We start from the raw sequence: 17,500 nt of genomic DNA, 5'->3' as shown, positions 1-17,500 counted from the left end.
TTCTATTAAACACTTTTGGAACATTGGGTGACCTCAACAAATGATCATTCCCATTTCAGGTCATTGTACTTTTCGGGCAAAAATGTAGGAGAGTCAGGAAGTTGTTTAAAGCAGAACTACTACTTTGACTTGCTCATCATCAGATACAGATACAGAGGCTTGCAGCCACAAACTAACAGTTTGTTGATGTACCTGAATGGAATGCATGTCCTGTTGTTTGACAGCATTACCAGCCACTATGCCAGGTGACACGGGTTTACGGGCATGTGTCACTTTACAGATATTAAATGTACACGTTTCATGCACAGAGTGGGGTCTGAACTGTGCGAGCGACTTTGTACAAACTGACCTGTAGTGTGCAGTTGACACTCTTCTTCAAGAACTCCACAAACTTCTCCACTACTCCGGCCGTGTTTATAACTTCATCAATTGGTGGGTTGGGCTCTGAAATGAACGGAGGTCAAACTGGATGCGAGTACTTTTTGACATGACATGATAATAGTTGTGTACAGTCACTGTTAAGTACACACGATTTACCTTTGGAAAGTAGTTTTCTGAACTTTTGTGTTGTGGTGAGCTGAAGCTCCGGGTCCTCCGAGAAAAGCATCTCAACCATGTCTCTGGTAATGACTCCTTCCTGGAACAATACATGCACAAGGCCTCTCAACACTTGATCCACTCAGCACAGACTCCACTATTCTCAACCCGCAGGCTGGAAAGAGGCAACAATAACAACAACAAAGTCCTGTGTAAGCCTCTCTTTGTCTATGTTGTGCGAGTGCTAGCAGGAAAATAGACACTCACTGTAACTGGAGAGCTGAGGTAGGAGTCCACCAGTGGACTCTCGAACATGGCTTCCTCTTCATTGAGAACGTCCACGTTCCTCCTCTTGAAAAGCTGCGATTAAAAGATTTTCAGAGACCAGAGACCAGGCTCTATTTTACACTTCACCAGGAGAGCGAGCGACAGCTTTTTCAAGGTCACACATGTAAAGATATTCCAAAATGTGAAGTTCACCACAATCAACTTAGTTTGAGTGTTTTCTATGGTGACCTAAGATAAAACCCTATATTGTGTCATACCTGTTGTTCTCGTTTCTGTTTCCTGAGTTGGATGCCCTCCTCCTCTCTCCTGCGCCTCATCTCCTCCGGGTTCAGAGCTTTGTTCTTGTAGCGGTTCATCCTGTAGTTGTTATCTTTGGCCGGACTGGCTGACGGCTCTGATGGTCCACAGACACAGGTAGACATCACGATTAGGACACAAAAAGAACAAACAAAGTTGTGCACCATTTTGGCTTCATCCAAGTTGAGCTTAGCGAGTACATTATGAGTAGGGAAGAGTAAGTGAACATGTGACAGGAAAAGTTTGCGTTTTTTTTCCAAGTGAGTGTCATAATAGGTCATGATGATGTTACTGCATGTACACAGGACTATATATAAAAAGGCCTTGTATAAAACAAGCTAAAAGAAACAGCCTAAAAATACACACACACACGCACACACAGCTAAGCTATTCATCAACCACTGGCTGTAGGGCAGAACAAACGTATTTATTCAGTAGAGTTAAATCGCAGAGTTAGCATAAAGTGATGCCCACACAGGACAAACTGCCCATTCTAAGCATTAGTGCAGTCATGCCACCAGAAAAGGGCACTGGGCAGATCCCTGAGTCACCCAGGGCTACAGGGGAGCGAAAGAGAGGTAGAGACAACATTGAAACCTGCCACCAACGCAAGGTAGTGCCAACCTTCTGTGCCAAAAGCCCCTTTATTGCAGCAGCAGGGGTTTCCGAGGTTAAACATCGGAACAAGTGGCACAAATTGAGGTCATGGAATGGTTTGAGGGCATTAGCACAATCAGCCTCATCAAAAGCTTATGCATGTGTGTAATTTGCCCAGATGGTAAAGCCACAGGCGAGGACGACACACGAGCACAAGTTGTGGCTGGATGCTCAAATGTCTGTACTGTGTTTGTTAGATTAGCTGCAGCATGTGAGCGGCACTGACTGTTTGCTGTTTTGGCTGGATGGCACAAAAATAGCCCTGCAGAGGACATGTCTGCATTGGCATTTCAGAGGAGACCCTAACTACAGCAAGGAGTCTCTAGAGGAAAGAGAGCAGAATGGTGAGGTGTTTAAGTGTCTGTTGACTCAAATCAGGCAATAATCATGTTCCTACTTACACCTAGTGATATCATGCCACGCCGATAGATTCTCTTTTTATTTGCAGAGGTTTTGGGTTAGCTGATGTTGAGTTTTCTGCAACTAACCCAAAGCTGTGGAATAGAAACCCTCTGTTGTAGAGTAGTAATAAATCAAAACCGCTTCAAATCAAAACTATCGACATATAGCATACAGCATATTCTTGTATGTGTTTTTGGTGATCCAACCTGACCCTTTAATGTAGTCTCACCAAGTGAAGCACAACATCCTGCCTTGGAGCAAGCACCAAGAGGACAATGTTCCAATATAAAACTAAATAACCTAAAAAGGGAGGAACCTAAAAAAAAGGGAGGAAGCGACTCCTGCTGCTTACAATAATACAATAATATAATGATTTATGATAAGATGTTTGGGTCCAGCTTGTTGTTTTGTGTATAATATTTCCATTTGACATGTACAATGAAGTAGGAAGGTTTGGAACAAGTGAAATATATTAAAGTCCTTGCCCCTCTTTCATTCGTATTTATAGATATACACGTTAACAGTAAGGTCACTGTACATTGAAAAATATTGACGGGGGGGGAACAAGAACAATCCAGTCGGGGAATAGTCTGGAAAACATGGGGACCCCTGGTGTCACATGTACACGCTGCTACTGTACAGTGCTCTGTCGGATATGCCAAAACTATTGCTCACCGATGTTCGTAATCTGTCAAAAATGTTCCATGTTTTCCTTTCATATGACATTTACAAGCTAACTGATTTTCATTTTATTGTCAAACTCTTCAAAAGAAGAACAAGGAATGTAATATAATGATATAAACACGAATGTAACAGTGCAACATGGCACAAGGCTGGATGAGAGCTATCATAGCTAAGCTAACGTTAGCCGCTACGCACAGAAATCTTTGACTAAGTAATACGATTATTAAATTGTGTCATCTTGTGGGTGATGGTGTATAATCTTTTCTGAGTCGTTTGAAGTCTATTTGCAAATTACAATCTATTTGCCCACCAAATAGAAGCAAACACAAAGCTAACGCTACATCACGTTTGAAATGTCCACTAAGTAGCATTAGCTGATCAGCTTGCTAACATTACCGCTAGCAACACCTGTAATGTAAAGAAACACGGGAGCCGGAGACACTGGCGAATGTTACTTAGAAATCACCTATAAGCAAGCAAATATCTGGACAAATTTAATAACAAATTCAAACCTAGGTTAAGTTATATGCTACATGTGTCTTCCCACTAAGACAAGGCTATACAGCGCGGTGCTAAATGTGTTAGCTATTAGCCAAGTTTCCTTAAGTTAGCTAACAAATGGCACTGGCTGTTTTCTCGGGTTGGAATTACGTTAGCACCTTGTATTACATATAATTAAAGATGAAACACTGTCGTAAGACTAGACCGTTTGGTTACAGGTTAATATACAGCAAGTGAAATAGCGTAAAATAGCAGCTCGTCTGGCGCTAACGTTACTACGTAGCATCTTAAACTGGAGTTAGCTACCTAGCTAATGAGTTAGCCAACTAGTTAGCTAAACAACAGTGACAGGAGCATTTTATAATCATTACTCCCGATGACACAGCCCAATCTTTTAGCCTCTGAACGTATAATATATACCCTCAATTTGCCTAATAGCTTACCCATTATCTCCTATGTCGTTCGAGTGTATCAAGTCTTGAAGATGTAAATCAATGTTAAATCCTTTCTCTCTTCTAGTTTTCGAGAATTTGCTCCTGTAAGCAATATGTCTGCCGGAGACGGAAACGTCAAAATATAACGCCAACGACAACTTCCTGCCACCAGAGGACGCACCAGTCTCACAAAACACTCTCTCCTCACATTACCAGCCACCTTCAGTAAAGGACACAAGATAGCCCCCATACAATAGGCGACCAAACACATGTATTCATAATCAATTCAGGACTGGATTTATTTAATTGTCGGATACGTTACGCTAAGCTGAACAGTTCATTCATGCTCTCAACATTAATATGGTATAGTACCAGTTATTAGGGGATGGCAAGGGGGACACAGGATTTTACATTATAGTACTTTCAAAGCCACTGCCTCTCACTAATCTCCTCATTTAGCATATCCTCTGGCATGGTTCAGATATCTCTCGGTGTTGGATATCTCCCTCCGGTTTTGAAATGCTGGAACAGTCATGCTTCCCCAGTGTTTTTTCTTAAAGTGAATGTGACAGAGTAATACAGGTGAGGTGCATCTGTGGTCAAATTGCTGGGAGCAGGTAGTGTTAAATTACTGCACAATATTTTGTCCTCTGACATGGGCCTCGGGAGGTACACCAGAAGAAACTTTAGGGGGCAATGTTGAACAAATAAAATGGAAGCAATGGGGCATTCACTGCCACCAGGCTGGCTATTAGAAAAGATGTGGGAGGTCAAGTCAACTGTAGCACAAAGGAGATACGTTTCCATGATTACAATTTCTTAACAGACAAGAACCAATATTGTTCATAGATTCATGCTCTCACAGAGCACCCACCGGCTCCGGACTGAGCTTCACACGGCCGAGCTATGAGAATTCACAGCCTTCAGCAGGTGTGCTGGTGCAGTGATGAATCAAAAGACACTTCTTGCTGGATAGCAGCTCTCCACTGCTATCAAATAACAAACACACAGGAGCACAGATCTAGTCCGCAGGGCTGTAGCCAGGGCTCATCCAATCTGATTTCACAGGATCCTCCTTTTTGAGTTCTTTACCTTTCTCATTTCTAGGCCTGCTGAAGCACATCATACGGCAGCCTCCACTTTGCAGGGAAGCAAAGGCTATCCATTAGTCAATGCCACAGAGAAGAGACTGCCTCTGTAATGGAATCATAAGAGCCGAGCAAGGCATACAACCGAAGGGTTTTAAACTAGAGTAAAGTAGACAGGTCACTCGGTCACTTCTGCTGAGCCTCCCACTCACCATCAGCTCCTAATGTAGATATAATAAACATTGCAATCAATGCCTACATCCAGACTGCTGTAGATTAAAAAGAGAAAAAGATCCAAACAGGAAGACCTCTCCTGCCGACCTCATTAGTGGCCACTGCCCGTCCATGCTGAGTCAGCGATATTGAAAAACCGCACTGCATTTTCAACGACGCTGCTACAGCACGATGAGAGCAACAACTGCATGTTGCTCAATTGCAATTTCATCAAATTTTGTTTTTCGTTCGTTGTTTCTGAAAATACAATGCATCATTTGTTAATTAGATTTCTTCTGCAGAAGCTTTTTTTGGCCACCTTTTGTCCGGATTGTGCAGCATTCAAAAGAGCTTTATCTACAGATATACACATCTCTGAATGCTGAATGCTTTTCTGGCTGTCAAAATAAATCCTTTTCATTTGTAGGGAGACTGTAGTTTATCCAGCAGAGAGATTTCATAGGCAAATATCTGCCCTGTTTTGCATCATGCTCCTGGCAGTACATCCATGATAAAACATCAAGCAGGACTCAGATCTCTGCAGGTGGATATCTTGCACATTTACTCTTCCCAGACAAAAACCAAATGTACCACATAAAGAGGCTAACAACATCAAGGAGCATGTTTTCAGAGTAAAAACTCAATTATGAAGTGTCAAAGGCAGTTTAGCTTTGATTGTTCTTATTTAATTGCACAAATATACCCAGTTTAAATTTCTCCTTAATTAAATTACACTAAATATGATTATAAGGCTAGTTTGCTGAAATGTGAGAATGCGGTCGGCCTGCCTGTAGGAGGGAGAACATCTGCAAGGCTCGGTGCTGAACACTTTGTGCGAGAGTAATAAAGGGTGAAAGAGATAACGCCATGGGGAAGATAATGTGCGGTGAGTGCAGTGTGTCAGTGCATGTGGGGCGTGAATGGAAAAGAGAAGATATGTCTTCATATTATAGTGTTGAAAATCCATTCATCGCTGTCCATTCCTTACTTTTCTATCTGACGACTGGGGTGTACTCTGTCTCTGTCTCGCTTTCTGACATCTACCAGGTGGCAGGGCCGATAAGTAAAATGCTGAGTAGGTGATTTTAGAATATTCTTGTGGATCATTCGATCATTCCTTACGTGTGAGAGGGAGATTTGTGGGAACCATTTGAATACTAATGTTTAATTTTCACCTCACGGGATAAAAGACCCAGAGAGACAAATCTGAAGCCGCGTGCGGATTGAAAGCAGAAACTACAAATGACATTGTCATTGAGCCAATATGGCAACTACTTTTCATTCGAGAAGACCAGAGCTGCATGGGATCTTACTTTAACTGAAGTGTCCTGGTGTTATATTCTTTCTTGAACTACAATCTAATCAGGCACAGAGCAATTGGCAAGGTGTGTGGATTAGACAAGAATAAGACAAGGCTGAGGAACCAATGCATTACTATTGAGAACCCTCATCTGGAATAGAGCAGCCCGGCTGGTCTTCAACCTACCGAAGTTCTGCCACACTTCAGCGCCTTGCACTGGCTACAGATAGCTCGAATGCGATTCAAGACATTGCCTACCGTGCTGTGAAAAGGCTCCGGCCCCTCCTTCATCCAGGACGTAGTCACACCGAACAACCAGCCCGTCGACCATAGGTGTGCCTGCCCTTACTACAAGAGGAGGCACACCTACTGCTTGCTGTCCTGGCCGTTGGCATTGGCAGCAAGAAACTCTAGACATCTCCCCTCGCAGACTGAAAACTCCTCTGTTCAGACAGCGCCTTTGCCCATTACATTCAATTAAAAAAACTCTTTCTCTCTTTTTCGTTGTACGCAACTACTTCCATCACTGTTCACGCTGAGTGCACCAACTCCAACTACTTACGATTGAAAGCATCAGTAACAATAATCCAATAATACAATGCATGTCACTGGTAATGTGTACTATAGTTTATGTAGATTGTTGTGATAATACTTTTACAGTATGCTGTTGCTACTTTTGCTTAAGTAAAGAATCTGAATTCTTCTTCCACCACTGACTTTATGTAAATGTGTCCTGTTCAGCTCCATCCTGGTGGAAATGTGTGAAGAATGTAGGGATCTCAAGCAGGTGCACACACTGGGGACGTAAAAGCCCACTTTTACTCTTGCAATACAAATCCCAATAACTCAGGGTTGAGGGGATCTAGGAAGACCGAGTACCGATCCGATGCAGACCCCGGGGGGGGGGGCACCCAGCGTCCTGTGCATCGCAGTCTTTGTGCAGCACTTGATTGCTGGTTGGCGCAGGTCTTTTCATCAGAAAACACTTAGGGATGCCAGCAGAGTAGATGAAGCAAAGGGATCAATATGGCACAGTCATTGTACACACTGTAATTGATGAACACGTGGCTTGCGAGGACTTCCCCTCTCGACCCAATAAACACTACAAGCTAATTTCAGCACAATCGAAGCGGCTCAATAAGGCCTATTAACTCAAAGTGCTTTTATTTACCTGCGATAGGCCTTGCTATTGGTATTGGAGGACGTTTGCATCTTTATTTTTAGACTTTCCACAAGTAACACACAGCAGCAAAGGGCTTTAAAGTCCTTGACTATCGAGGGAGATTCCAGCAAGTCTATTCCTTTTCTATTTACAATACAACACATTCAGCTCTGCTGCCGCGTGCAATCCCTGTAATACCAGCGCTCTCAACTCAACTTCTTGTCATGCTTCCTCTGCAGAAAATGTAACACAGAAATAAAAATAGTCTTCAAATTATTCAGCTCTGACTCCGGCTGGGATACTTTAATTAAAGCCGTTTGATGTTTGCTCTGGAGCATTTTGAGACACACTCTGACCGGCTCTGATGCACGAATGGGACAGGAGTGACCATAAAGGTGATGTGTATGGCTGTGGATGTACTTGAGCACCTAACTACCTCACTATGGGGCTTTCACAGCCTCCCTGCGGCGCTCATAAATCCACTCTGTGATTGGAGAGAGGAGGTAATGAGGGGCCCGGTGCACTATGCTGCCACGCACACACACTCGCAGACATGCGAACGCACACGTATTTCTCTGTAAATAACACCACCGCTGACCCTGACAGCAGTCTGATCCTCTTGGTCCGCCACAATCACCTTCCTCCAGTAAATCTATCTAATTAACTGCGCAGCTGAAACCGACGAGTCAATCAGGTTTCTGCAGCGTAATAGTTTCTGACAGGACACAAAATTAACTGAATAAAATTAAGTCTTCTCACTTGGAGTTCTTGCTTTTTCTCTACAGCATTAATTGTTGTTTTCAAAAGAGTCGGACATGTGGAATTGATGGCCACAGAAAAACAATTTAGTTGGAGGCAGACAAATCGCTTTTAAGTTAACTTAAAAAAAAACGAGGCCTGAATCTTCTCTGACAGCGTGTCACTTAACTGGATGTATTTCTGTACTGTGCATAACGCCACGCTGCCTTTGCTTGTTTTTCCAAGAGCTTTATTATTGATTTAACAGGCAGATTGAGGGGGAAATGGGAAAAACAGAACGGCGTGATGATAAGTGGATTAGCAAATTGCCTCCGCGCTGTTTCACAGGCCTGGAAACGTGCCTGTCTTCTTCTCTACTTTAGACTCCGACCAAACCAAACCCAACCTCTGCCGACCTTTCGCATGTAGCATCTGAGTAATTGAATGAGAACCTGGTTAAAGTTAATTGGCTGTTTCCTTATACTCTGAAAGCTGCTGATAATTAATCAGAGAGAACAAAAGCCTCTACATCACCACCTAATTATGGGTGAGCACTTGGCAGGCTCCACACACAGGATCCTCATCAGTGTTTCTTCTTTCATCTGCAGCATGTGTGTGTGTGTGTGTGTGTGTGTGTGTGTGTGTGTGTGTGTGTGTGTGCGTCTGTTTGTGTATCAAGCCAACATTTGTTACCTGCAGTTCAGGCCCATTAAATTCTTAATAATAGGTTTTTATTGCCGCAAGAAAAACATTGTTGTAACATATTTCAGATATTTGGAACCATTTCTCAAAATCTGATTATCTAATAATTATGCAGCGGCGACAAAAGAATGGGAGCAGGCGTTTCCTAGATTCAAAGATTTATCTCTTCACACACGCAGGTCTCTTTTGTCCCAACGCGGAAAATGCATAAAGTATTCAATCATTGTGACAACTCGTGTATAGTTATTATAAAGTTAATGAATGTATTAGAAGCTCAGCCTTTCGTTGCGAGGGTGAAATAGGACGAGGCGTGTATAGATGTTTAGCAAGTTCACAAATTCATACACTTAAAGCAATTTCAAAGGGCTTTACATGCATTTAAAAGAAAGAAAAATACAAAGTACAGCTGAGGCTGATGGGAATGTGATTAGTTGTGCAGGTATTTGCTCATATAACCAAAAGCTTTGGAGATGAAAGATGAAAAGTTGACCAAATCTCTTACGTTAATCCTGAGGAGAACATGAATGTCTTTATCAATAGACACATTCATAACCACAAATGTCAACGTCTTGGTCTAACCCTAATCACCAAAGGCATCAGGTTTATTCCTCTGTACCAACTTGCACGGCAGTCCTGCTCCTCGCAAAGATAAATTTAACCACAAATGCCAACGTCAGATCAAACATCCATTGATCATTTCCTGCTCGCTGTTTGAGGAAACACAACCTCCCAAAGGTTCAAACCGAAAATATAACTTTGCTGTAATTTTCCAGCTAAACTGTCTTCGCTACAAAAATACCTTTTTTTTTTGATAAAAGAGAAACACAGATGAAAGACATTTGATTTGTAAAACTCATCAAACTCCTATAACGCCGGCACATATCTGCACGCTGAAGTGGTTTTGTGTTTCTCGTGGAGAAAATGAATCTTCCTGCACATGAAAACATTTCGCCTCAGATGTTCTGGTTTGGAATAATGTCTGTGTCAATGCAAAACAAGAAAAGAAAGAAGACCACTTTGTCCAAAGTTTGCAATTAGTAGCGGCCGACACTATTTCATTTGCAAGTTTATTGAATACATTATCTCAACTTGTTATGAGTGACAATCATCTGTGAGATGCCCCTTGGTGGGATAAATAACAGCAGTTCTTTTTAGAAACTCACTGTCTTATCTTTGGTTGGTTCCATAATCAATTAATTAATAATTTTACCATCAGAGACTTCAGTCCTTTGTCTGATGTTGTCGTCAGCTTTATTTCATTTTTCTTCTATCCATATGACAGCAGACAAAGTCATCTTAGAAGTGAAGAATATTTTCCTGTCTTCCTGCCCAGCCCCTCTATGCCGGTGGCATCCGCCTTTTATTAAGGGATGTAATATCCACCATACCATAGGGCCAATATTCTTCAGGGCTTCAGGCCCCCACCCCCCCTTTAAATTCCATTTTTCTGCACTCGCACACATCCCCACACACACACACACACACGCACAGCATGGCAGGAGCTCCATCTTAAAGAAATGAGGGGAGCCGGGGAGCAATTAGATTCAGCTGGAGACTTTTTAATGTGAATTCCTCTCCGATGCAGCGCCGCTTTCCTCTGGAGAAATCTCAAAGTCAAATACAGGATCTTTGATCATTTACCGCCATATGGCATTGTGAGGCATGGGCCAACACGGCGGTGTGTGTAGACGCATGAGCTACGACACAGTCTGCAAGGTCAAATGATGCAGAACTCAAGCAGAAAAAGTCAGCGATGAGGAGTTACTGCAAGGTTGTTAGGAATCAGTGGCGTCGTTACATTGAGGGAGTCAATGCTGACAGTCAGTGAGCACTGAAGCTGAAGTCATCAGAAGTTAGGTCGACGTACTTTCCTGAACTAATCTGTTGTGCAGCTGAAGAAAAGAATGTGTTTCGGGGAAGGCGGGGGTAAGGTAGGGTCAGAGAAAAGGCATTTACAGCTGGACTGCTGAGGTTATCTGCACACACAGATGTGGATGTATGTTGGGCTGGTAGGACTGCAGAGAGGATGAAGAGATGTCTTCTCTCAGACTCAATGTTCTTTGTTCAAATTATTAGGCCCTATTTGGCGTCCATTCTGTATTCTTCTTCTAGAAAACGATATCTGGGATGTTACAGAACCCGAGACTCCTCTGGATGAGGTAACAATGTAGGTATGTTTATGTTGTAATCATCACTTTAATATCATTTTAACAATATCTCTGAGAAATCATGTTTTCTCATTTTTGGCATGAAGGATGGCTCTAAAGATTACAATACCCATGAGCCTCGGCCGCCGTTGCCATGGCGAAGAAGCCAGTGAGAGGAGCAAATCGGAGCTGTCGCAAAGTTGAGACAACGCTGACATTTTATTGGCTGTGTCGAAACATGGCCTCCGTCGACACATACAGATACAGGAGCGGCACTCGGTAAGAATATAACATCTTTTTTTCCTCAAACGAGAACACAGGTCAAGTGATTTACGGAGCAGATATGCATGATGGAGCAATTTATTTTCTGTTGGGAAGAGATTGTGGTTACGGTTAATTAAACACCTCAAAACATTAATTGCAGGTTTGTGACGGGATGCGAACACCGACCTCTACACGCTTGGCTTACAACAGGAGGGGGAAGCACGGCACGGCTCTGATCCGACAGGAGCTCTTTAGTCGGGCAGGTTAAGGTACAAAACATTAAATTGTGCAGACAACCATGGGGAAGGGGGAACGGCATGTCTTGTTCAAGTGAAATGATAATGTTATTTATTCTTAGAGCAGACAGGCAATCTAACGCATATGAAAAACACATAATCAGTTTGAATTATACATCAGACACGGTTGGCATGTAACCCACACCATCACTTTCCGCCTCAACACACAATACAGGAATACAGTTTCCAGCATTAGTCATTGGACTGCTCTCCATTGTTGCTTTCTTCCTCTGGCACTTGGTCATTGTAGCATTTCACTTCATTGCCTTGAAATGTTTCTCGACAATTGCCTTCAAAGCAAGTGTCGAACGTAGCTGCGGTCTAAAGAACACGGACACAAGAAAAGACACTTAATTGATCCAGATGGGTCAACAGTATAGCGGTCAGATCATAACGCTGTTGAACTCCTGGAGACGTTGACGAAATTATGCATCATAACGGTCTTGACAATGGTATTTCTAATTATACATTGCTGTTATATATGGCTACAGCTGGCACAGTGTGATAGGTAGCACATTGTTTAGCAGCATGAAGCCACTGCAGCACAATGTTCTCAGGACAAATCAAAGAAACAGCAAGCTCACTTTCCCTTCTGCTCCTGAGGCCTGAGAGAAATAACAATAATTTCAAACAATGTAAAACAAAAAGGTAAAGAGAATGAGAGGTGAAGTTCTCATGATGTAGGAAAAATAAATGGCTTGTCAAGATAATTGCAGTAAATAACACATAAATGGAATACATTTCTGACAGTTGAATTAAAGACACAACGTTTATAACAGAAATACTAAGATCAATTTAAAATATGCATCCTTTAGGAATCATTTTCAAACATTTCTTTCTGGAAAGGGCTCCCCCGTCTTTACCTGTCACTGTCAAAACACTCTGCAAACAACTCTCTCAACAGACGTCGGCTTTATTTTCTGTACTTTTCCTGAAGTGTTGGGGAGATGAGCTTAAATTAAAGATGTATTTCTCTCTGGGAAACCACAAGTTGTCTGTCTTTCCAACGGATTTGTCACATGTGTATTTTTAGATTGTTTTTATGTGTAAACATGAACTGTATATGTGTATTTGTGTTTGCAAGTGAGCTTGCCTTGAATTTCCCCTTGAGGGAAGAATAAAGTATTTTGCATTGAATTGAAGAAATACATGTTTTTCTGTATTTTTAAACTTTTAAATTTGAGGAACGTACAATCAACATCTTTTTTTAAAACAAAGGACAAAATTGAAGCAACAGAGTTATCCTGGATCTTGGTCCGTCTTATGGGTTAAGCTCCAAGAACTCTGGAGCCTACATTTCCCATAATGCAACAATCTCAACAACAACAAAAAGTCCATCCCAATCCATGCCCCTTAGTTGGTAATGCCGGCTTTCTGGAAAACATCTGTAGCATCCCTCAGACTTGATTTAACCACAGACGACGTTATTTAACTTTTCACAGGCTGAGTAGTTTTTATGCTAAGCTAAGCTAAGCTAACCATTGCCTGCCTCCACCTTCATATTTCACCCACAGATACGAGAGTGGTATCAATCTTCACATCTTACCAGCAAGAAAGCAAATAAGTGTATTTCCCACCATATTTTCTCTGTCTGCTTGTTCCTTGTGCTTCATTGAAGTCAAGTACGCTTTAAAAGAGATACAGCGTTTCCATTTTTAAGACATTTCCACTGAATCAGGCCAGTACATTTCTGGAGAAATTCTGAATATCTTTACAATTCAAAATACATTTCTGTGGGTTTGAACAAAGCTTGGCAGCATAATATGCATGTGTAATGCACTGAATGTTCTCTAGGACTCAGACGGTATGAACCGATGCTTGAAGCAGATTTTTAATCAGCCGTTTATGTAAAAAATATCCATAAATATGTTGTAAATTGAAGTAAAATCAAACAGTACTCGAGCAGGATGTTTAATTACTCTTTCTTCCAGGGAAGATATGTTTTATTTCTGTACCAATTTTGCTTTTAAATTAATCAAGGTCTGTTGTTATCCCTCAACACTGAAGCGCTCTCGTTCCAAGAAAGCGTCGTCAAGGCTTGCCTGGTGCGTGTATAAAATCGCTGACTTGGTATGTTTTCGAGCACAGAGCAAAGTATTAGAAAAATACTCTGTCTCTTCAGTCCACGGAGACTTAAACTAAATGTACTATCTGCCGTGGCTGCCTCAGAGCTACTGCTGCCTCCGCAGAGAGCTGAGAAGAAGGGAAAGAAAGAAAAGAGGCATGAGAGACAGAGCCATCCTAAAGTTGAGATAAACTTTTTTTTACCCTGAGTGCTTTTGTTTATGTGTGTGTGTGTAGATGTGTCTAGAGTTGCTGTGGCAGTATTAGTGGGACTGTCAGACCCAGACTGCATAGCTGTGACCTGGATGAAGCAGCACAGGAAGAGGCCTCACCTATAGTTAGTCTCAGCAGGACAGAGTCTAGCAGTTGGGTGACAGAGAACAACTGCTGCCGCCGCTTCCCAGTCAGTGCGAGGATACGATCGCTCAGCGTGTCAGAGTTTCTAAGTGGGGTGTTGAGCCGAGCGCACTCACACAGACGCTCACACACTCACACAGACGCTCAGTTGTAATTTACAGATGTTGTGCATACACACATACACAAACATAGAGGAAACACTGAAGTAAATTACAAACCTTGTGTACAGTTAAATGCAATAGGCCTAGTTATTTCAAAATCCCACGGCACACCGTTTGGGAACCACTACATTAAGCTACCTGTTAAAAAACCACAATGTCTAGTTGTACAAGTCACAAGAGAATATGTGACATGGGTATGCAGGGTTTGGGGTTCTTTAAAGGCACCTTTGACGGAGTAATTTCATTACTTTTGCTGTTGAGTAATTATTCTTTCTATTAGAAATATTTAATATAACAATACATTATAAATAATTGATTACATCTTTGAAGTAACTTGCCCGACTCTGCCTGTAGACACACACACACACACACACACACACACACACACACACACACACACAGCAGGGCATACTAGACCACTGGGAGACACGCAAAGAAGACACGGGGCAGCCAGCCCCCAGAAACCCTGCCTGCTGGAGAGTAGTGAGACAAAAGCAACAAAATAACCCAGAGCCATTACCCTGGGAACCGGCACTGTTATCATCCCAGTGTCTTCACGGGAATTAACGTCAATTTCTGCAGGCGGAGGATCGCGCAGGAGGAATGGAGGAGCAACCCCCCCCCCCCCCCCCACAAAGCCTAAAAGGGCCCGCTACGGTAAAGCACACACACACACACACACCAACCAGCACGGAAATAGACTGCCGGAAAATGCTTCCATGCATGGGAGCACACACAGTTCCTTTCGCACCTCTTACAGTAAAAGAGTGCCGGCTATCTCCCAGAGGGGAATCATCAGCTTTCACCCCCCCCCCCCAACAGAGCTCATCCTTTTACAGATACACCATATGGCTTAGATACACACAAAGATAAAGGCACATGCTTAGTTTAGTCATGAGCATGATAGGAATTTATTGACTTACTTAGCCAATTATTGTGCACATGGATTACACCTTTTGACATTTCTCCATCCTTCTCCCCGGATCATTATGTCAAACCCCTCTCACCCACCAGCCCCATCCTCCTCCTCCTCCTCCTCCTCCTCCTCCTCCTCCTCCTCCTCCTCGGTCTTTTCTGCCTGGAAACCGCCTCGCCACTTCGTGTCTCCTTCCCTCACTTTGTAATCCCACCCTCTGACCCTACACCTCTTCACCTTTCCGTCTTCCCCTCCGTTCTGCACGACCCCCCCTGTATCGTCTCCCTCATCTCATTTCACTAAATCTTCTCCCATCCCTCCATGTCTGCGTGCGTCCCCGTTGTGATCTGGGTGACATTTCAACAGTCACGCCTGTCACGCAACACAGAGGGGGGCATTGCCCTCCATGCACCCAGAGAACAGAGGTGTCATTAATATGTGAGCGTAATGCTCATACAAATGGAGGCGAGGGAGGGGACGGAGGGGACGGAGGGGACGGAGGGGGGGTGTTCATTAATGTAGAGCCTTTTATTTGAAAATACAGCTTTGTACGGCAAGTGTGTGTAGCAGTGAATATGCAAGTGCAGAGAAAGAAGAAGAGACGGAGGGAAGCGGGAATGAAAGAGCATCTAATTACATGACAGAGCTAGCCTCTGGATCTCTGTGATTGAATAGGGCACCCTTTCCTGATATTACTCCACAAAGCTTTCATAATATCCTCCCTCTATCTTTCATGCCTGTCATATTGTCTTCCACAGCTTGTGAATCTTTTGCAGCAGTGTGTGTGTGTGTGTGTGTGTGTGTGTGTGTGTGTGTGTGTGTGTGTGTGTGTGTGTGTGTGTGTGTGTGTTGTCACCATTCTGATCCCCAGCCTCCCCTGGGCTATCGGCTTGCAATATATTAGCCCGCGATATATTGACCCAGCGAATGAGAGGACGCTCGGGTTGTGTTTTTTTTTGTGCGAGTCCTCCAGGGGGATAACTAGATGTTACTCGTCTGCTGCTGTTGCCGTGCAGCGGATCTTACTTTTTTGGCCACTGGATAACAAGGTTGACTCTCTGCTGGAGGAACTCGCAGCTTTCTGCTCTGTATGGCTAAACAGACAGCGCCTCCGCTGGAGCAGACGTTGTGGGCGTTCAGCTGCGTCTCTCTAGAGAGATTCTTCAGCGTGTCAGGAGATGGTCTGGTGGGTGTGCGTACCGAATAGGTTTCCACATAAATATGCATGTGACCCCTGAGGAGGTCTAGATTGCAATTATTACAGAATGATAGCCCGAGGGAAACAGGTACTTTGAACTGTTAAATACTTCCTTACATAAGTAGATAATATATTCCAGAAAGCAAACTTTTATTCCTTGACAGATGGATTATTTCCTTCAGAAAATGGACTTATGTGCAAATAATTTACAGCTTCCTGGTTTGATCTTGTTCCTACCTGTCCCCTGGTGCCAAGCATCCAAACATCTGGTGCATTCGGAAATTGGGATGCCAAGTGTTGAATCTATACTCTGGAACCTAACTGGGTCAGTTCAGAGCACTTGCAGGAATTTTAATTTATATATTGAAAGCATCCACTTCTCGTAGAAGTCAGTGTGAGCAGACGATCTTGGCAGTAAAGCAACAAGCCAGCTGCCGCTACAAATAGTACAAGTAAATCCAAAGCCTTTGCACACAGACATTTGACAGACGAGATTTTAATACCGTTTTATCTTCCATTCCCCATATTCGCTATCTGATCAGATCTTTCTGACATCTTTTGCTGTTTTTCCACAGAACTGGGACACGTTCTTTTATAAACAGACTGGCAAATTGGATCTAAACCCAAAAGGACCTCGTTGGGAAAATGCATTCATCGTGCAAAATATCAAGATGTACGGATCTGTCTCATGAATGCAGGTCATTTCTGCAGGAACCTGTTGTTTCATTCCAGCGCTGGAACTTCTCGTCACTCGTGGCTTGTCAGCCTTCGGTGTTATTTTTCATCCATCTTCGGTTTCTCTTTTCGCAGCAAGACATGACATTTTCCAAATAAGTTTTAATAAAGCATTTTGTATCTGCCACAGAAAGGGGGCCACTAAGCCTGGAAAACAGCTAACCTTGTTTTTGTGACAGGCAAGCAAAGCTTTGCACAATATGACAGGGTCGATTGCATGAAGAGCCTCAGAGGAAAGCTGTTTATATTTACTACTTCATACAATTTTTGCTATTCACAGATTTTCCTGTCAGCATTTCTTGGCCTCTGCCACCTCTGTAAGCTTTACTCTCTTTTAGCTTCATCACTTGTTCTCATTT

General features: G+C 42.9%; 1 protein-coding gene across 1 annotated transcript in view; it reads right to left on the bottom strand.

Moving 5' to 3' along the window:
- The window catches only part of kpna6 (karyopherin alpha 6 (importin alpha 7)), a 10,937-nt gene extending 8,795 nt beyond the window's left edge, over positions 1–2,142 (bottom strand). The window contains exons 1-5 of the mRNA XM_029442771.1: positions 2,006–2,142; positions 1,083–1,219; positions 805–897; positions 538–637; positions 350–444 (exon numbers count right to left, since the gene is read on the bottom strand). Coding sequence (XP_029298631.1) covers positions 350–444; positions 538–637; positions 805–897; positions 1,083–1,219; positions 2,006–2,054 — 474 coding nt within the window. The 5' untranslated portion in view covers positions 2,055–2,142. The remainder of the gene's footprint in view (positions 1–349; positions 445–537; positions 638–804; positions 898–1,082; positions 1,220–2,005) is intronic.
- Between the last annotated feature and the right edge of the window lie 15,358 nt (positions 2,143–17,500).

Source organism: Cottoperca gobio, chromosome 11 (genome assembly GCF_900634415.1).
Source record: "Cottoperca gobio chromosome 11, fCotGob3.1, whole genome shotgun sequence".
Lineage (NCBI taxonomy): Eukaryota > Metazoa > Chordata > Actinopteri > Perciformes > Bovichtidae > Cottoperca > Cottoperca gobio.
This window is presented reverse-complemented; position numbering and strand designations above follow the sequence as displayed.